The 22696-nt window shown below is 37.1% G+C and overlaps 1 protein-coding gene across 1 annotated transcript in view; it reads right to left on the minus strand.

The window, feature by feature from the left end:
- Positions 1 to 5061: 5061 nt before the first annotated feature.
- The window catches only part of LOC139122590 (substance-P receptor-like), a 123901-nt gene continuing 106266 nt past the window's right edge, over positions 5062 to 22696 (minus strand). Inside the window, exons 4-7 of the mRNA XM_070688141.1 lie at positions 13222 to 13634; positions 10068 to 10166; positions 9182 to 9380; positions 5062 to 8396 (exon numbers count right to left, since the gene is read on the minus strand). Coding sequence (XP_070544242.1) covers positions 8275 to 8396; positions 9182 to 9380; positions 10068 to 10166; positions 13222 to 13634 — 833 coding nt within the window. The 3' untranslated portion in view covers positions 5062 to 8274. The remainder of the gene's footprint in view (positions 8397 to 9181; positions 9381 to 10067; positions 10167 to 13221; positions 13635 to 22696) is intronic.

Raw genomic sequence — 22696 nt, forward strand, 5'->3', positions numbered from 1 at the left:
ATGTGGAATGTAGTTATGAGAGTTCTTATTATTAGCTCATGTGTGAACACGTGGGCTAATGTCATAGCGATGTCTGTCTGTCTGTCCGTGTGTGTGTGCGCGCGTATGTGTCTGTCTGTCTGTCTGTCTGCCTGTCTGTTTACACGACAACTCAAAAACGCCTGAACAGATTCAAGTCAGATTTGGTACACAGGTACCATATGCTACTTGCAAGAACTGATTAGATTTTGTATAGTGTGGCTTACATATTAATGAAGTTACGCAATATCCTTTTTTCCGTACAATGGTTTCCCTATTGAGACGGTAATGACAGTAGACATATATCAAGAAATACTGCACAAAATTTCATGAAACTTTTCACAGATGACAATCTCAGAACCTTATGATGATACTGTGTGTCGTGTCAATTATCTGCTCATTTGCATATTTAATGAACTTTGTAATTAGTGATTTTACTCTAAAATTACAGCATTAAATTTAATGAAACGTGCTAAAAATGTTGATCTGATGGATATCTAATTGTCCCATGAAGCATTGAGCAGTGTCTAGTTAATAACAGCTCATTTTCATATTACATAAAGTTTTGTAATTCTTGATTAATCTCTGAGAGTACTGTGCGAAGTTGATAAAAACTGCTACATATAGTGATATAACAGATATGTGATTGTTCTGTGAAGCGTACTACTATTAATGAACCTGTTGTAAAACACGTGAGCATATTCAGTTCACATCTGGTTTTCACTAGTTTGCAGATGTAGTCTTCCCCAGGTGAACTTCGTTTTTGGGAAACCATTACACAAATCTTTTGAGATTCGAAATTGGGATTCTAAATATAAGTATACAGCCGAATCATCCTTTGTTGATCAGGATATTTAGATTCAAAGCTGTACAGTTAATTTTCATCTTTGAAGCTGTTTAAAAGTACGCATATATAACGCACTTTACTTACGCTCTTCAAGAACGAATTTGTGTTGTAGCCAGAAACATGCATACAATGACACGTCAAAGTACGTAATCGCTAGTTTTCTTCCACCGAGAAAATTGGCGTGTGCTAATTCACATACGGTTTTTAGACAACCTGAGAAAAACGTTCATGACAGCACGACTTCCTTTCTGATTCAAAGAAATCTGTGTGTCCGATTTAATTAGATAAGAGACCATGTCTTCATTCTCAATGATAATTACAGATTGCTGTAAATGCACTCTGCATGACTTCATGTCTCCCCGCCCCCTACTGTTATTTTCATTCCTTTAGTAATCCAAATTATGTACATTTGTTGGCATAAAACTAAATTACATGTGACCTTCCTTTCCCTTCCATTCTTCGAAGAATACCATAGATGCAGCTGTGCGCTCCTTACAGTGACCATGGAAGAATCTAAAGGCAGTGGGCCATAAAGGCTTTAGTCGAAGGTTTTCGATGAAAACGAAAGAATTCTATTCTTGGTTTAATTTGACATTGTGTCTTTCAAAGCATATTCTTTGGTCTAGAAGATGACAATATTAGCGTCAGTGTCGATCGCAGGTTTCGTCTGACAGTGTGGTCTTGTTAGTTCACGTGTTTTACAAACGCGAACTGCTGTCGTACCGCTTTCAATCTGTCTGCGTGATTGTCTCTGTTTAATAGCGCAATTATCAAGAACTATTCGTCAGATCAGAATCATCTCTGGTACACATTTTGTTTTGGAATAACAAGAACTGACTGGTTTTTCTTTGACGTAGAGTGACTTCCTGAATTTATTCTTATTACTGCATAATTATTTGTTCAGCCGTCAGTCCCCTCCCCCCCCTCTCTCTCTCTCTCTCTCTCTCTCTCTCTCTCTCTCTCTCTCTCTCTCTCTCTCACATCTATATCCTACATATGATATATAGGTATATATATATATAATATATATATATATATATATATATATATATATATATATATATATTATATATATATATATATACATATATATACATATATATACATATATATATACATACATATTCAGTTCAATGTCAGCTAATCGGTAATTTGCATCTTCGACGACTGTTATAAATAACGATTTATGACCGAAAGAAATCTATCAAAATGGATGAAACTTGTCTTGTGTGTCTAAGATGATAAAATATGACTGTCGTTAGAGACATGCATAAGTTTTATGTCAGCTAATTGGTAATTTGCTTATTTGCATGAAGGGAATTTCACAACTAATGAATTATTAGAATAAACTCTGGAAATCGATGTAGCTTTGTTTATTGATGTTATGAAGGCATGAAGAGGTTGGTTGTTAGATATTGGTTTTAATTTGCACATTGAAGGAACGTTCACAATCAGGGATGTATCTGGAAGGCCTTTACCAAAGTTGATGCATTAGCTCTATGACAGGAGTGAAAGACATTAGCAGTTTCATGTTAGCTTATTGCTGAATTTCATGTTACTGATAACTTTGTCGATACTAGATGTCTATGGTGAATGCTCTAGGCTTGCTGGAACTATATATATATATATATATATATATATATATATATATATATATATATATATATATATATATATATATATATATATATATATATATATATTTATACCACTCATGGTCATGTAACACATTGTTCTCACCGTACGTTTATTATCGCAACACCAATTGTTCTTATGCAAATAAGTAAACCATTACGGTTCATTGATATGGAAATTAGTAAACCTTACAGTTTAATGAATAGACTTCATTATCATATGAATACAGACGTAAGGTTTACTACTTTCCATATCAATGTACGCGTAAAGGTTTACTTATCTACATTTAAACGAAAATCAAACATCTGGCAGATTGTACACATGGCAACTTTTAATGAACTAACGAAATTACATTTCAATGGCCTTCGGCCTCGTGCGGTTTACAACATGCCAGCTAAAGCCGTGAGGTTTAGAATTGTAAACCCACTCGAACCCGTACAATTACCTATACATATATATATATATATATATATATATATATATATATATATATATATATATATATATATATATATATATATATATATATATATATATATATATATATATATATATATATATATATATATATATATATATATATAATGAAGTTTGTAAATTTGCTTCAATTTCTGGACTGGCTACATTAAGTGTGACGCGTATGAATTCTGTCAGTGACGTTGATCGTAACGAGAAACCGACCGACGTATTGAATGAAAGTTATTTGCAGTTTAATGAAACTTTTACTCCCACTCAAACTTCTTGGAACAACACCAGGGAGAAAAAATGGCAGTTTGCAGATAACCACATCGCACATACCGGAACATGCAATTCACACATTCGTTTGGATTTTATTTCGATTAATTATTTTGTTCAGATTTATACTGATCATTGTACTTTGAAATTCAGCCTTATATTCACTAAACACATTCAATATTTGCGCATTAAATGAAATGTCGCTTTTGAGGGTTTTTTTCTCGCCTGTGTTCCCTGTAAAGTTGATTTGAAGAATACATAATAGATGTACAATTAAGACAAATTTCCATTTAAATGTTTTTACATCCACACATATCGCACTTGTTTCAGCCTTTAAGGTAAAGCGCCACCATGTGTTTGAATTTTGTGCAATAATAAAGGGGCCAAGAATTCCTTTGACTAGACCACGCAAAATCAATACTTGTCAAACAAACGATATGGCCATTTCAGTGAATCAAAATAAGGATTTTAATCCGCTTCCCATCTGACAAACAATATTGTGAACATAATGTGTACTACTTACAGCAGCCTAGCAACCGGGTCACAGAATGCACTGTTCAACTCAACATAGTGTAGGACTCTCGATGCAAATCTAGGCTTCTATTGTTCCGAATATTGAGCAGAAATTATCTTTATGTTGACATAGTTGATATTTTGCTGCAATACACTACCCTGCGAGTCACATGTCGCCATTGCAATTATTGTTGTTGTCATGAAAACATATAGATGATGACAGCACTGTATTTAGCGGAGCCTCCAGGGATGTATATTTGTAGTTATAATTAGTCTTCTGTGTTGAACGTGTCAATAACCTCGATTTTTTTATCCAGGATAGGTAGGCCAGTTTTCCGTCTAGAGCAAGAACTATAGTCTTTATGAGGATGCATTCTTAAATGGCCTTGAAGTTATTTTCGTTGAATAAAAAAGGTGTCTACATATAAGATGATAAACCTTTTTATTAGTGGGAACAAGGCTTCACAACACCAAGGAGTCTGCCACAGTATTTTCCAATGTGTGTTTTTTCAAGTGTTGAAAATCTCCATTTCATGAGATACCATTCTCACCGAAAAAGTGTTGCAATCGTACAAAGTTTTTCGTGGCGTTACATCGGTAGTTGGGCTTTTAATCACAGAAACGAGTGATATATAACGACCACTTTTGTATCCATTGAGGTGATGTCCCAATGAGACTGGAAGATTTATTCAAAGCTGCTTCGCTCGTATGTCAGGAGTGAACATATCTCTCATAGCATACAAAGGACGGGAATAGTTCCTTTGTTGAGTAGGCGTTGAGTAGTTGTCGATTCACAACATTTTGTTCTTACAAAAATTGACACCTGGTTAAATGGCCTTGAGAGGCGGTTTTATGCATTCGCAATGCAAATGATTTATTTCATTATTTTATCCGACCAATTTCGATCCATACTGATGGAAAATAAGCTACACAGTAAGAGCGACAGAAATATTCACATCTTGTCTCGTTTTTTGGACACGTACTTTTTGTTTTTCGCAAGAGCTGACTTCCCCGACACCATCATTGACAGGACCTGCATCCAGGTCACTTCAGCGTCGCTGAGATCAAAGGTTGCCTCCATGGTTACTCTGATTCACCACTTGATTAAAAAAACACCGTGTAACGGGCAAAGGGGGACATGAGCAAATGGCGATATAGATGATGCGATCAAACAGAGTTACGTCGTCAGGCTGAGGAAACCATAAGAAATTATAAAATCAAAATGTGCAACCATGTGAATGCTTGTACGGTTGGCGTGAGCCCTTATCAGCAGAAAAAATCGGACAAACAGGTTGTTGTGATTATTTTTATTTAATATTAATACATGCATTATATCATTTACACATAAATTGCTCATTTTTACATATTTACAAGCATTTTACACAACTTTGAGTACCTGGCAAGAGTTCACACTGATAATGGTACTGTCACGTGGTCGAATGAGCTTTGGTCGTCGTCTTCTGGGACGTATATTATATTCTATGGTCGTGGAACACATTTTGGTAGACAGCTAACCTTTTTGTAGATATTGTAACCATGTTGATATATTAATCCATGAAGTACTACTGGCCTGTAGGTGTGTTATTACCGACCCCTGTATGTATGAGTAACCGGGATAGCTTCGAACATCAAGAAGATTGGTCCCAGCAAATCACGACCAAGACTCACATGGCCACATGACAGTAACCATTGGTCTTCCTGTCAGTGATGTATTGTCTTTAAAAAACTGCTGTTATGTCATAGCCGCACATCGCAAGGGACCCGCAATGCTGATGTGTTTGACAGATTGCTTCATCCTATTCGATATTACCTAGATGGAGGAGACCTTCCTCCCCTGCTTTGCCGACAACTTATACACCAAAGTCATGGCAATATGCAAATTTGGAAACTATTTAAGTGTTGTGCTTTCTAGACAGACACACACTTGCTCCTAGCATTCTTCGCTTCCTAATAGAAAGAGAGATGTAGACGCTGTAAGATTTTGACGTTCTGACTTCTGGGAGAAGCCCCGTCTGTTTGACTGCACCAAGTCTCAGCAGACAGCCGTCCCTTTGTAGATGTTGCAACCGTGTGGAAGTATGTGATTATACTCACCAAATCAGCGACGGCCATCAAGTACAATACACGCACTGTACGATGACGACCACAGCCCATTCGGCCACGTGACATTTTGGTGACAGCGGTGGATTAAGCAGTTGATAAAAGCAATACATCACTTCAGGCTAGATAAATGGTTACTTCAGGGTCGGGGAACACAGAAAATTTGAAATTATTCTCACGATACAGATTCGTGTGGGTTACCCTAGGTCAGAGTCATTGCTAGTCATTAAAACCACAGTCCCTCTTTTACAACTAAATTCGAAAGACTAAAATACAGAACAATAGTACAGCGATATTACAGTACATTCACAATGATAAAAGCAGTTACATTTTGATAACTCCACTGACTATTGTTATGGTTTTTTGTGCATCCTCTACCGATCATACATGTCGACCCTGCACAATTTCATATTAAACCAATAGAGAATTTAATATTTATTTTGGTCACAGTTAAAGGCGCCAGCTCTTGGTGTGTGGTTTTTTTTTGGAATTTTCTTAATAATTTTTGGTATCAAGCAAAAAGTGTTTTATATTATTGTTTAACACATGATGTGCAACGATCATTTACTGAACTCGTAAAGGAAATGGAACAGTGTGCTTCACGCATATAAATCTTGCTATTGTTGCATCCAAGAATTTACGAATCCCTGTGGTGTGACGTAGAATTTGAACTCTGAAGGGATGTTTGAGGAGAATTGGATGACACTTTTGAGCAAAAAATAAAAAAACAGAGCTTGTGCCTTTAAAACAGCGATATATTCAAAAATTTCTCTAATTTTGCAAAGTTGACCCACTATTGCACAGTTCATTCAACGTCAAAGGGGATGTTTATACTTTTAAAAATGTGCATGTTAATACGGGTGTCAAGGCTACACACACACACTACCCCTTCCGAGGGGTCTATAATTAACTGAGATATCTTAAGTTTGTGAAATATTCAAAATGCCCCCGTCTTGTTAAAGATGCGCTATCGTGAGTTACACACGACCACCACGGCTTTATATAAAACACAAAGAGATGACGAAATAAATATATAAAGTATTTTTACACAAAGCTGCATTACATCCGAACACGAAGAAAAGACTCAATTCTTAATCCCCTTCATCTCTTCACAGAGAAAGATTGCGTTTGCGTATATGATCAATATCCAACCTGGCCAAATTATCAAGATTTACATGGCAACCGAAAAGAAATATACCTCTGGGGAGTCTGCCCCGTACAAAAACAAAAACATAAAATGAACAAAACTCAAAACGAGTGGCGTTTCGGAAATCCCTTCCATTTAAAGAAACTGAAAGGTCTCGGAAGTATATTTGGGCAACCATTTTTGAATCGTGTATTTTGGCGACACGAGATTTGTAACACTTGGCGCTCACAAGAGCTATCTTCTTTGTCGTGTTTTGGTGTGACTAATTTTGAAGTCGACATGCCTCTGACGACTGTGTATACGACTATACAGTACTGCCGCGGCGGCAAGTAAATCTGTAACCGGAAATCAGTCTTCCCTGTATAAATACTGTGATTTAATTGTTTTTACCATACTTACAAAACTGCACAGAGTTAGCACACAAAAATTGATCATCTTGAACTCTCTACGTGGTTGGAAGGACATTAAACTCGGTGTCTCGCTACCATACCCTCATAGTCAGAGTGATGGCGACAGGCGTCGGAAGTGTTTGGCGCCATAGTAATGTGGCATCTCTCGATTTCCGGTCTAAAACCGGACTTCTTTTCAGAATGTGTGTATCCCTCCGAGGGAGAAGTACCTGGTTAATACCGGTACAATGACAAAGATTCAAATCTACAGACACACTGCAAAGTCAGCGGTCGACATAATCGATGGCGATTTTTAAAGTTTGCAACCATGTTGTACCAATCTGTCACCAAAACTTCTAGCAGGTGGTAATTTTTTGCCACTAATTTCCACCGGGCCTTTGAGGTTGCATTTAAACAGACTAGAAATTAAACCATATCTTAATACATAATGATAAAAGGTTGCAAAGTATTGAAACAGTTTACCCCTTATATTCCTACAAAGTTTTGAAAAAGTTGTCCTTCCTTCCTAAATTACAAGTTCCCTGGTAGTAAAACAAAAATTGTTGCAGTTCAAAACAATACACAGAGGCTCTGCTCTGGCTCTGTAAGCCCCGTTCGTGATCCTCCAGTCTGTCAAAAGCTTACCTATTTTGATAGGATTACACTTTGGCGTTTCACAATTCAGTTTGATAGTAATCCCATATGGGAAGACTGTAGCTCACAAAAAGCTATCCTACTGTGAACACAGACTGATGCTGCAGAAATACACTTGTAAAAAAGTCAGCCTATGTCAGTTGTAATGTACATTTCACATTGCTACCATATTTTTTTGAATTGCCATTGAATTGCCATCTTATCGTATTTCTGGTGGTAAAATTCTACCACAGGAATTAAAGAAATATTTCTATCCCTGAATAGTCAATAACAGTCGACTGGTTCTTTAACGATTTCTTGGTTCCAATTGGCGGAGGTCCAGCATATAGTCTGATAAGTTTCTTTCCGTTGCCCTTTCCTTGTAACGAAAACGAAAATAAATACCGGTAAATTACAGATAGAAGGACATCAGAATGGTAACTTAAAACCGGTGAACTTGTGCCCAAAACTTTTGAAAGTTATATTTTACTCTGAGCTTTCATACTGTGAGATTACCATGTAATGTCTAGAGGAGTGAAACTGTCGAAATATTAAGGAAAACGTGCAGCATATTGACAAGGAGAAAAACCATATAAAGAATTCGGATTTCATAAAACATATGCTTCCTCTTATATTGACTATAATTGACTGCAAGATGACAGTGTTGAAGACAAACATCAGTCCTAACATTAACGTATAGGTGGTACGGATACTTTGTGGTGCCAATATTAATCGTCTATACACAGCACACAAGTGCAAACGACGGTTGTTGTTCGACCGTGTGCATTCATTTAAATTTAATTTTGACGGACGAGTGAAAACAGGAGATTTGCAAACGATGGGTTCATCCTTTATATCAGAAATACTGCAGATCATGTTTAGGTCCACCAGGCAGTGTTTAAATGCATGTTAAGATATATGCATATTAAATGCAGTACGATGACCATGAATTTAATCGGATGTCCTTCCGAATTTATGACTTTCAAGTCGTAAAAATATCCTCCATCGTGAGGTCCTTGATGATATTTACTCCTGCCTCGGACACCAAAGCACGTCTGAACATCTTATTTCACATTAACGGGGTGCATTTTGTATGTAAGGGGTATTATTTACAACACCAATGCCGTGAAAACACCAATCAGGCCACTGACTCAAGAACAGTACCATCTGTCTGGCTGCTATAGAACGACTTCATGTGCCGGTGCCCCTTCTGTTTCCTCCAACAGCGGCAGGAGAACACCTGGATGAACCCGCGTCTGAAGTTCTCGTTGAATCCGCAGTAGATTAGGGGGTTGAGGGCGCTGTTAGCGTAGCCTAGCCACAGACAGAAGAAGAATATATTGTTCTTTATGGGATGAGGAATCTGCAAGAATAAATAACACAAAATATTTATCATGGAAATAGTTCAAATAGGGAATATCGAATGTCGTCAGGAATGTCACATTATTTATTTATTTATCAATCTAAGTATCAATCTAAGTATCTATCTATCTATCTATCTATCTATCTATCTATCTATCTATCTATCTATCTATCTATCTATCTATCTTCTATCTATCTATCTATCTATCTATCTATCTATCTATCTATCTATCTATCTATCTATCTATCTTCCCATCTATTCCTGTCCTCCGTAAATAAGCTTAGTTCTAAGATATGTCCTTCACCTGTCATTTGTTTGTCTCGCTTACCACAAAACATATGCGTCACTGATTGTACGTGTCGACATATCAATCAAGGTTTTTTCCTGTTTGATTAAAACCAGATAAAGAGATTTCGATGCTTCTAGACCTACTCTCAGTTAATGAGAACGGCAGAGTATTAGGAAAAGTGGAAAAATCGTCATCTGTTCACCTAATTTTAATCAGATGGGGCTTTTTCTAGATATTTTGGTATATTGGCCCAATCGATGAAGATTATTCGTCTTCACGCGTCTGCTTATGAGGCTGTGTTTCCTACGAAGTGCGCATGAACAGTCCAGGTCTAAAATACGAAATACGCATGTGCGGCGTTCATATGACAAACCACATGTTGCTGTTATGACACTTACGCCAAGATCAGGCCCCCAGTCTTCCCAGACCATAAATATTTGATACGGAAGCCAACACAGTGCAAACGTTACAACAACCACAATCAGCATCCGAATTACCTGAAAAAAATTAAATAGCAATAAGTAATCACAAGACGTTACAAAACACACTCGATTGCAAGGGCCCGCCAGTTCCTGTTTGTTGTTTAGAGTGTTAAAGGATTTGGGTACTCAGTTACGCATGTCCGCTTTTTAGTGTTTACAAAGTGGGTTTTACCACTAGGTCGTAAGGGACTTCGTCTCAAAAGTCAGTATGACCATAGCGCACCTTATCGCCTACAATAATTACGAAAATGGCGGTAACTTCAAGTCACAGGTAGGCGCAAACGATTTGTTCCGCTTTGGCTTCTCCATTCGTTGGTTTCCATTCCTCACGAAAGTTGTATACGGTAGTGTATGTTGGAAAAACAAAAGTAGACAAATCAAACGATGCGATGTGACATGACGAAAAAAAAAACAAACCTTGACTTCATTAGCTTACTTAACACAGCAGTGATGAAAATATGTTAAGTAATGTATCCCCATTGTTTTAGTACAGATATGGCGTGTGTTTGCGACAAGACGGGGTTACATTTTGACCTGGATAATACACTATATTCAGGTACAAATACACAATTTGACGGCTAAATTCACGAGTGAAAATAGGTCGTCGCGTAGGTGGAAAGCTATCATAATTGGTAACACACAGTCCGTACATTTCGCCGGTCTAATCCGGAGGTAACAAATTAAGGTAAAATGCACCTGGGGGATATGTATTCGAACTCTCAAACCTCTCTGGTGTACCACTTTTGAGCTTCACTTAGAAGCTTATGCGGGAAGTAAAATTTTAACCGATTTTTTTAGGTGAAAATCAAAAATTTAATTTTGAGTTATCTTAAGGATGGCAGCCATTTTGAACTTGAAATATCGGTAAATTTGAGGGTTTTTTATCGACGGTACTAGGGTTTGCACGGTAACGCCGATTTGTATTTTTAATTTTGAAAGAGAATGGCTTAAAGTTTCGTTGAAGACAGTTTAAGTAAAAATTAAGGTCATTCGATGTCGAGGCGCATACTACCATAATATCATAACGTCTGCAGGTATTTGTTGTTTGGGGATTTTTCTCAGGAGGCAACTTGAAGACAACTGCTTGAAGGAGCACGGTGTTGATAGATTTGAAATGTTTGTATATAGTGATATGCCGATGAACCTTTCATTTCAAACTTTTTGTATCAGGTGGGATAAAATCTACCGGCTTAGTTTGTCATGTTGACACTGTACCTTACAGGCGCATCGAAAGAAATTAATTTGTCATTATTTCATTTTGGGGTTTTTTTAGTTAAAACCTTCCAACAAAACATGTACGATCCTAGAGAATCTCTTTCCAGGCTGTGTTTTCAGTCACAGGCGAATTTATAAAAGGATAGTTTTCCGCATACTCGTAGGCAGGAGTTCAATTTTTAAAGTTAAAGCGATGTTTGATCATCATTAAACTTTGAAAGACGGAATAAAATTTCGCATAAAACGCGTCGACAATAAAATATCAGTTACATACGCATGAATGATTCACACGAAAAGGGCCCGATTTACATGTCTGTAAACTATAATTTTACTATTTAATGAATAATTTTAGTTTTATTATTCATGTTAAATACAAAAATCAGAAAAGCCTGTGATATTGAATATTTGCGACTTCAGTTCATTTTTTTCTGAAGAATGTGACAAAGCAGGGTCCTTGAGCTTATTTAGTGACTATTTATAATTCATTTTATGATACCATCAGCACGATTTGCCGCTAATTTCCGTGAATGCCGCCGAATGACATAATTTTTAACAGCCTACAGTTTGACGGCTTCGATGAGCAGTTCAAATAAGTCAGTGTGCACGTAATGGCCTACAGTTTGACAGCTTCGATGAATATTCGAAATGTGATTTAAGCTGCGTAAGCACCAAACTTTGCTTTATCACAAAAGAAAATGGCAGGATTATTTCAGATTCTTCTAAAATCTTTGTCAAAGGCGACAAGGGAAATAATACATTGTCAATTACTGAAGATATTAATGTCCACAGCGTCGATCTTTAGTTCTGCAATTTTTGTGTCTTTAGGCTGCATTCACAAACCCCTCTTGAGGGGGTGCGGGAGCTTTGGGGGGGGGGGCTTGAACAAATTTACAACATGTCAGGCGGGATCTGAAAATAAATGGCATTGCAAAGGAGGGGACTTGAAATTTTATTGAATATCAAATTCCTTTCTGAATATATTCTGGCACTTTCATTTCCTGCCATTTCCATTGCCGGCGCGCCCTTCGAGCGCAAATTTTTTTGGTATAGTAAACAATTTATTGATGATCCAAGCAGCTAACTTGAGGCAAGATTTAGGTTGTCGTGATTCTACTTACCCAACTCTCTGTTGTGCAAAACTGTCCTCTATAATAACTAAAAGTTTTAACCTTTCAATAACAATATTGGAGATAACTTATTTGATAACATTCTCCCATTGACAATGCATTAGGCCTAGGTCAGTGTCAAACGTTCATGTTGCCGTATGTACATTTTTGGGGACTTTGACAGAATACAAAATATTTAGAATAGTGCATAGTGTCATCAATAACAACTGGAAGCTTCAGGTCAAACAAGCTTTGCATAACAATTTGGGAGATGGTAACCCCTGAGTTATTCGTAATTTTCTCATAGACTACGAGGTATAATGAATCAACACTTTTAGTGAAATTTCAAAATCAAATTTCTTGCACACACATGCAGCTGTAACCACCCTAGTCTAATCAAGTACATTATTATCAATAATCAAGAGTACATAAATACACAGAATTGGCTAGTTTTGTATTTGTACTGTAAAAAACTTATTCATAGTTTCCTCATAGACTGCAATGTATAGTGGATCAACATTTTCAGCTAAATTCCTAACTAAAATTTCATGTACACATATGTACGTGTAACCACCCTCTTCTAATCAAGTACAATATGTCAATTATTTAGGGTCCAGACATGCACAAATGTTGATAGTTTTGTATTGGGAAAAAATTATTCATAGTTTTCTCATAGACCCCCCCCCCCATGTATTATTTTCCCAAATATATAATTTTTAGATGTGAAATGTCGCTATAAAAGAATTTACCTTGCGTTTCAATTTATCTTGAGTGACCGTTGTCGATTCTATTCTCTCGCCTGGTGCCCTGGTAATCCAAAGTTTGCGGCCTATGGATAGATAGGCGAAGAGCATTATTCCTAGAGGGAGGATGTACACCAAAATGAATAGACACATCGTGTAAACATCCTCTTTCCGAGAGGATTCCCACTCTAAGTCTTCGTAGCAAAAACTCTGGTAGACACCATCATCCCAGACATGTTCCTCGTAGATGGAGTAGATGGCGATGGGGACGTTGATAAGAATAGCCACCACCCACACTATCACCACCACGATTCCAGTGTTTCTCTCGGTGATGCGCGCCCTCAGAGGGTGGAGGATGGCGAAGTAGCGATCGCCGGCGATTACCGTCAGTGTCAGAATACTGCAAATCACCGAAACTCCTATAATATGAGAGAGGTGGGAGGCCAGGGAGGAAGACAGCGGGTAGACAGACACACAGGTATGCAGATTTAGAGGTAGACGGGCAGAGACACACAGAAAAGAGAAAAACAAAAGATTGTTAAAGCTACATGTAAAAGGAATCGTGGCTATCAAAGCACATCTCAGTTCTCTCGTCTTCGTCTTCAAACTGCATTATATTTGTAAGTGAGAAAGAAACCAAATCTGCCCAAATCAAAATCCCAAAAGAGAAGTCACAGAAGAAACACAAGTATTAAAAACCGACGTACAACATAAACTAGAAGAAAATACTGAATTCGGATTATATTAATGCCTCCATGTTGGTATATGTCCTCTTGAAGGTGAGTAATTTTCTCGTGGATATGGTGACCTATCTTAGTTTTGGTCGGATTTTAACATTAGCGCAAATTTATCGTGGTACTAGATCAGTCGAAAAATGTGATTGTCGTTATAAGTGAGTTTTAAGTGGGAAACCAACTTGGTTGCACCCAAGCTAAAACACCAACACTTCATACCGTGAGCTATGCCTAATCCGTGGGCAGACCCAGTTATTCCGAGGGTGTAATTTATTAAATTCCATGTGTGGGTAGTTGTTCATTTCTGACCCGTGCGAGATATCATACGACCAAAATTATTGAGAAATCAGTATAAAAGTAGATTACCAGTAGAATGTGTCGTGTGAATGCTGTTGTTGGTGGTGGTAATACTAGCTGTGTTGGCCTATGGCCACACATTAATATGACAAATAATACACAGCTAAAGTTTCACATCCTGTTTTGGAACACGCACTGCAATCTCTGAATGTCGCGTTAGCGTGCGTGCAATGTAAACATATTCAAAGACAAGAGGAGTTGTCTTCTGCGTGCAGTCAAGTACGATTTTAAGGGAATACCAGGAATAAAGTCTTTCTCATCACTGAAGTATGTCGTTTGGTCAATTGAATTACCTTGCCATATGTTCTTTAACGAGCTGGCGCGATTTTGTTTTTAATGACAGACGTTCTCAGCGTATACTTTCATCGGCTCTTCCCCTGTGTGTGGGAACAACACTTTCTAGCTAAATAAACATGCTGAGACTTCGTGTATTGAGCACAGCCTGTGCTGTAAAATATTCATTTATCATCGTTGACATTCAGTCATTGTTTACGGACTGTTTAGCTGTTGGGTTGCTAGTTTGAGGAGATATAATAATAAAATATACAATACGCGCTGCATCGTATTTGTGAAACACATGCTACAGTCCTGTAAAACCATTCAGAAAACTATTCAGTTTGATTAATATTCTGCAATACATCGTCCTTCAGAACGACATGAATTTTTAAGGTCTAAGTCATAAAAATTTACTGGGAAAAATGATCACGTTATGGACAAAGTCTCCCCGGGAAGGACTTTCTCACCGAGAATCTCGCGTAATGAGGGAAGTCTTATGCAAAGGGATTCAACGAGGTAGCGGAATCGGGGTCATTTCGTTCCTAAGACATGGCAATTGTTTTGGCAAATACGTAACACACTTTGTAATGGGTACGGGAAACAGATTATCATTACAAGCAAGATACCTGATACATTTGCCACGACATACCTTGGGAAAACCACATTAGAGCGCAGGAGACAAATTGTAATTTAGAAGCGACGTAGTAATGATCACACAGCGACTACAAAAAGATAAAAGATTGAAGGTTCCATCACATCGCTGAAATATTTATTGCATATTGACGTGGCAGGGTTGTTAAATTAGCTGACCACAGAGTAAAAAAAGGCTTGAAAGTACTCTTGTTGGAAAAACGCCGTTTTCACTGAAAATGATCGATTTCAATCGCATCGGCACACACACACTCTGTCGTCTTTCCCACTCTTACCTTTCGCATGCAGCTGTTATGAAAAAACGCATGACATTAAAGTCACGTGTCAAGGCTGTAGAAGTGGAGATATAATTATCGACGTGACATCTAAATATACTCTTCCTAAAGCGCAACAGTTACAATGAACACAGAAGCCCACAAATCTGAATGTCTTCACATTCTTAAAGGAATTGTGAATATTGCCAGTAAAAGTGACCTTTGACTTATGGCCGTGCCTGAAGAGGCCCTTTCTAGATCTCCTGACATGTTTTACTGATTTATTCCACTTTAGGATTTGTCAAAAAAGATTGATATATTCTTATATGTAATGATTGACTTTGTACATTAGCACCAATTACTCTCTGAGTATATACGACTGAAAGCTCCGTAAGGAGTTACTTTTGATCTATTTCCAATTGTGTTCTCACTGTAAAATACAGTTTTTCCCTTCCACTGATACCAAATGCCAATTGTGTTAACCTGGTCAGCACAGCATGATCGTAAACATAGTGTTACTGTAGACAAAAGAGTTCAAGTCCGGACTAGAAATCAATGATAAACAATATGAATACGTTAAGCAACAAGCTGTGTAAGTAAGGATAATTTTTATCAATATGCTTTCGGTAGGAGTTCTGGTATAATACAGACATAGTACAAATATTATCAGAAGTTGCATTTATTGCTCTTTTAAATATTCGATGACGTAACGTCCAGTAAAAATCTCGATGACGTCATATCAGGTATTTTCCAGACTGTCGAGCAATTTCACTATTTTAGACATCAAAGACATTTGACAACCAACCAGGCACATGATCTCGGTAAGGGATAGACCATTCGATCGGGGAGAGGGAGTTTCCACCAATGGAGAAAACACAAGGAGCAAAAATTGCTTGAATAAATCGTTACTGTCCCGGTGAATTTTGAAGATAACATCAAACTGAAGATCATGCGAAAAGATGTGTGTTACTACGAAAAAAACACTGTGAAAACTGTTAAAATCTAACAAAATAATGAATAAAATATTTTGAAATGCCAGAAAATTGCATGTCAGCATTCTGATCTATTTCAGATCCTATTATAAGTCAATTCCTATTAAAGCGCTATAACATTGATACGCTTGGTTGGAAATGGACACCTGATCACGTCAAGGAAGCGACTTTATATCCTATTGACTGATATTCATAGTATGAAAGAACTCTTTTGTATAAGGTGCATTTCAAACATTATAAAAAATCGCTTGTTCTTCTTTGAAATATGTCTGACTCAGGTTGTGTGAATATTCGTCCGGTCTTTTGGCACGTAGGCAAAATTCTTCTTGCCCACGGAAGGATACAGAATTATGTAAAACTGCTGAAAATGTGAAAGAAACATCCTAAAGATGACGCGGAACGATAAATCTGACCTTTGACCCCGTCATTCATTCTATCTTACTTTTATCCTTGCCGATCATAGTCTCTTATGTGCATAGAAATTCGTATTTTCCGGTCCAAACCTGTCGCATTTCAAACCCTTCAAGTAATGCATAATGAGGCTCGTATTCGCTTCAGCGGACATGCGTTCGTTATGTGCGCGCATGCGTGAATGGTTAACAATTTCGAGAGCGTGGGACGAAAAAGACGACTGCCGGAAAGCAAGCCTCTTCTGAAAAAAAGTGCATTTACCTCAGTTTAATTGATAGCATAGTCAGTGCGAGAATTCTCAACAGCATACTTCGTCTAAACGGCATCTAATTCCTTTCAACTTACCGAGTATATTTTTCCAAAGCTAACGAAAGAATAATTCGTCGAAATATGTCAATTTGTAAAAATTTACAAAGGATTATACCTTTACACCTCTCAGTTTCCTCTGCAAACTACTTTCGTTACGCAAGACACAAGTAGCTAATAGAATCTTAAATATTCAGTTTTCTCTCATTTCGTATTCATTAATTCATGCATTAACACAATACTTTTGTTTCAAACAGTAATGTTAAAGGTATTGGTTGGTAGGAATTGGTCATTGCGGCAGCCAATCAGTGAGTTTCGGCACTCGGAGGTCACGCAAGATATACCTCGCAAAAATCATTTAATGCAATGTTCCTGACGTCGCATAAGTTCACCCTTTATTTTTAACCTTTTACCCTATCTACCTCAATGTAAGAAATGTGCCTAATTAACCAGGAAAATCTAAAGCAGGCTAATTATCGTTTCAAAACGGGTCTAATCGTATGGATAATTGTCTTAAGTGGTTTGCGTTGAACCCGCGGCAAAACGGGAACAAGATATTTAGTCTAAATTTAGGAGTTGACAACACTGTCAGGTGTAATCATCGGCTCGTCGCTGACTGTCCAGAACGAATCATTTCATGTCAAGTGTTGTATACTTGTGAACTTTATGTAAAGATTGTGCCTGTTACAAAAAACTGACACAAACTGACAAGTCTTTGTCAAAGAATTGTTTGCTTTGTCTTTGAAAACTTTGAGCTACTATCATTATAACCTCTCGCTGACTATTCCCCGGTGGGAGACAGTGAGCTGTAATAATATCGAAGCGGTTTCTTGAAAATCTTCATTAAATCAATGTACTCCAAAGTGTTTTCAAAACATTTCTTCACATTTTCCTATGTTTAGAGGAAAGTTTCTGGCATAAAAAAAAATCGTACGAAGCAAAACCAGCCAACATTGACTTGCGAAAACTATTTTGTGATCTGCTTATCATTCTGACCAACCTACAATACCATGAAAATGAACATCGTAGATAAAAAAAATCGTTAAACCTCAATATGGGTCTCTAGAACTAATAAAGCTGAAAATCCTCCGTCCTGTTCCATTGACTGTAGCGTTATTCATCACCATCTTGTTTGATGGCTCGGTGATAAGTCGATTCGAATATCGGATTTTACAGCGATTCTCTGAGGTTATCGTGAATTTCCAGTGCGTACCGCATGGTACAGCAGATAATCCCAAACGACGTCAACTGTACTTTGGCACCGACCCTTATTATCCTATCATACGTGGTGTTCAGGTAACACATGGTGTTAAGGTAATTTCACATATGGGACGTATGGTATTGCAAGGGTTTACTTTCGACCCTGGAAAGTCGGTATAACCACGCCAGAATTATGGCTGGGTTACCTAGCAATTTGACCCCGAGTCTTACTGTGTAAGGTTAAAGCCTTGTGTGTGGCGGCTGCCTTTTCACTAACAGTATTTAAAGCCCAAAAAACAGGATGGTTGGACAGTTCATATACATTACGTTTACTTTTTTATAAGTGGCGCACAAGGTTTCTTGATAACATTGTAGATAAGAAGAACCGACTCATTTGAGTGTCTGGATACAACACACAACAAGAGAATTGCTAAAGTACTGAGCTACTGCAGTGAACTGCAATAAAACTGCTCACACTAATTAGTTTCAGCTGTTGCCAGCTGACAAAGTAGACAACATTGTATGTCCCATGCAGACAGTTTGTCTGGGGAAGTTGAAATAAACAAGATTTGTACATGGACCAGTGCATGGTAATGTTACACTGTATCTGAATCTTGAACACAGGGTGCCAATCTCAAACTCTCATTTACAACCCCAGACAGAGCTAGTTTTGCCTTTGGACAAGCAGAATTTTGTGTCTGTATCAAGTAACCTTGGTCAACACTAAAGTGGCCACAGGTGAAACAGAAACTGCCCAGTTATAACACACTACACGCCAATCTGCCAGCTGGCTACAGCTGAAACTAATTAGTGTGAGCAGTTTTATTGCAGTTCACTGCAGTAGCTTAGTAATTTAGCAATTCCCTTGTGTGTTCTATCCAGACACTCAAATGAGTCGGTTCTTCTTATCTACAATGTTATCTACAAAACTTGTGTGCCACGTACAAAAAAGTAAACGTAATGTATATGAGACTGTCCAACCATCCTGTTTTTTGCTGTAAAGCCCAACTAGCTGTAACTCTTGAAATTTGTTGACTTCAAACAAAATATCTTCCTCTTCTCTCCTGGTTTTCTCTGAATTCTACCCTCTGAAGGGATTTGGGCTTTTACTGCATTGGGAAACCATTCCTTTGTGAAACATTTGACAAGTAAATTCAAATTTTACCGGTCATTTTGATTTCCCGCCATTTTCGAAAATTGGTAATATTACAAAGGAAACAGAACATACAATAGTTTGCTTTTTTTGCATGGGGCCGCAATTTATGAGTGGGCACACATTTAATCTCAGTGTAATCTTTATCTTGCTCAAAATTGCACATACAGTCCCAGTGGGTAGTTGATAATAAATGTCTACACACATCACCTGAATTAGTACATTAGAATTCTCACAAACTTATTTTAGTTTTAAAGTGAAATCATGAAAATGCTAAAAGATACAGTTTGTTGGACTTTAAGACAGACGAAACAGTTTTCCTTTATAGAATTTATTCTGTTGTGATGACGTCGCGTCAGGCACAGAGTCGAAGGATCTTTTGATTGTTTCATTAAATTTACCACAGATGCCTATACGCAGCATACAATCAAAAGACTGTTGTTGTTAGTAATCGTCGAGCAGTTCTTCATGCCCACACTGTCCCTCCATCTCTGCTTTCCAGGGCTAAACGGACAGTTTAATTCGACCGGGAAAAGTAGTTCAATATGACTGAGGCATTACTGGAGCAAGCTGCTTGAACAATATCACTGCAATGTGGCGCCCTTCCGAGAAGAGAAAAAGTAAAAACTTGCAACACTTTTTCTTCATCATATTACAGAAAAATTAAACCCAAATCAATACGTAAGGTTATAGGCGCCTTGGAGAGAGAAATTCTGACTGTCACATTTTTACGACTATTTTATGATCTACCACTTGTGGAGGCTCATTTGGAGTTAGAAAATTTTTCGCCGCCTAAGATTTTCGAAAATAAAAAATATTTTTCACAAAAGAGTTAACAAAGGGATGGTGGCCATATTGAATTTCAAACATCGGTAAATATCAGGTAACATGTTTCTCTAGTACCAAAGTTTTGCCCTATTCCTGATTTTTTATTCTTGATTTCGGTATGGTCGAAAGTTTCACTGAAGAGGGAAAGAGTTTTGCTTTCTCAAAGAGCTTCAAAATGAGCCCCCACATTTGGTAGATAAGAAAAGAATTGTAAAAGTTTGAGAGTCTGAATCTGTCCCCGAGGCACGATCTGCCTTATGGGTCTGAAATATTTGAAAAAATGCATGTTTATGAACCTTTCACTACAATTATATTATGTATATGGCCATCCCTTGGCGTGCACTGTTATGTAGAATTCAGCTATCTGTTCACAAAACCAGTATTCCCACCGAATTTTCAATATTTTTTTTAATTTGCTATTTGTCCTAGTATTCGTGGCATATGTTTCTGGTAAGAATATTAATATGAAACATATGTTCGTTGATTAACATGGGAAGCCTACGGGTCAAAGGTCAGTATAAATGACACGGTGTCAATGACATGGTGCTCCCATTTGCTTGGAAATGAATTAATATTAAATTAACGATGAAAAAAGATGAAGTATATTCGCCAAAATGAGTAAGGTGGCCTAGAAAATTTACATACTTTAAAAATAATTGAATTATATGTGTATGAATCACCAATGGCATCTAAATAATTCAAGGCATCAACAAAATAAAATTAAAAGAATTATTGCAGGTCCTTAGCAAAAAAGCCTGCTTGATAAAAATTGCAATATTAACCGAACAAATCTACACATGTAAATTTTGCCATTACATTGAAAAAATATAAATTCATGCCCAGGTCTGGGCTCCAACAAACCAACTTTGAAAGCTATCAGTCGAGTTGTTTCTGTGAAGACTTTTTTCAGTCCTTTCAGAGGAACACATTAGTGAACAAATTGTTATATTTTACACACTGATTTAATCAAACCTGAGCGTGGCCATCTGCTTGGACCCGTTTGACACATAATGATACTATCAGATGAGCAGTTTTGAAAGCGAATGTTTGTTAACAGTGCTCGTATTTAATGTCCATTTTCATATTTTTGACTCAAGTATAGAGAAAAAAGAAAAAGAACTGCAATAAATATGCCAGTACACTTTCATATCAAATTTCAAGGTGATCAAGGTGCATCAATTTCCAAGATATCTCGATGGACATACATACATACATACATACATACATACATACATACATACATACATACATACATACATACATACATACATACACACACACACACATACATACATACATACATACATACATACATACATACATACATACATACATACATACATACATACATACATACATACATACATACATACGTACATACGTACATACATACATACATACAAGATATCTCGATGGACATACATACATACATACATACATACATACATACATACATACATACATACATACATACATACGTACATACGTACATACATACATACATACAAGATATCTCGATGGACATACATACATACATACATACATACATACATACATACATACATACATACATACATACATACATACATACATACATACATACATACATACATACATACATACATACATACATACATACATACATACATACATACATACATACATACATACATACATACATACATACATACATACATACATACATACATACATACATGTAAACACACACTCATACATACAGTCAGACAAAGAGATAGACATCTACGAACTTTTAGCTCCAAATGCTAACTACATATATCGCAAACTTGAGCTTAAACTTTGAGAGATCTGGTGGAAAGGTTAAGCCACCCCTTACACAAAATTAATTGCCGATGTTGCGACAAATGTTTCCACTTTTGTTTTAATAGCAGACAACATTAAAACACGGGGACCTTTTGGGTGTATTCTTTTAAGACATGAGCACACCCTAACCACTTAGACACACAAGACGATACCTTGCATATAGTAAACACGTTTATTCCATCAATTTCATTAAGTAGTGATTTTGCCCTTTTCTTAATCTGTGGTCGCACATGGAATACCTTTACTATAATTTGACAAATTACTTACCAAAACGCAAGAATGAACTTATACTCTCTTAAGAAAACAAATTCTAGAGAAACTACTAAGGTCCCTCGGCAGTAAAATCGATATCAACGACAGTATTGTGTCCGGCTTCTCAACATTTTCACATTCGTTTTCGAAAGTAAAAAACTAAGGTAAAAAGGTTCGTCGTTTTTAAAAACGCCCGGCCTTCATCGGGAAAGTTAGGAAGCCCTG

Source organism: Ptychodera flava, chromosome 22, assembly GCF_041260155.1.
Source record: "Ptychodera flava strain L36383 chromosome 22, AS_Pfla_20210202, whole genome shotgun sequence".
NCBI classification, from domain to species: domain Eukaryota; kingdom Metazoa; phylum Hemichordata; class Enteropneusta; family Ptychoderidae; genus Ptychodera; species Ptychodera flava.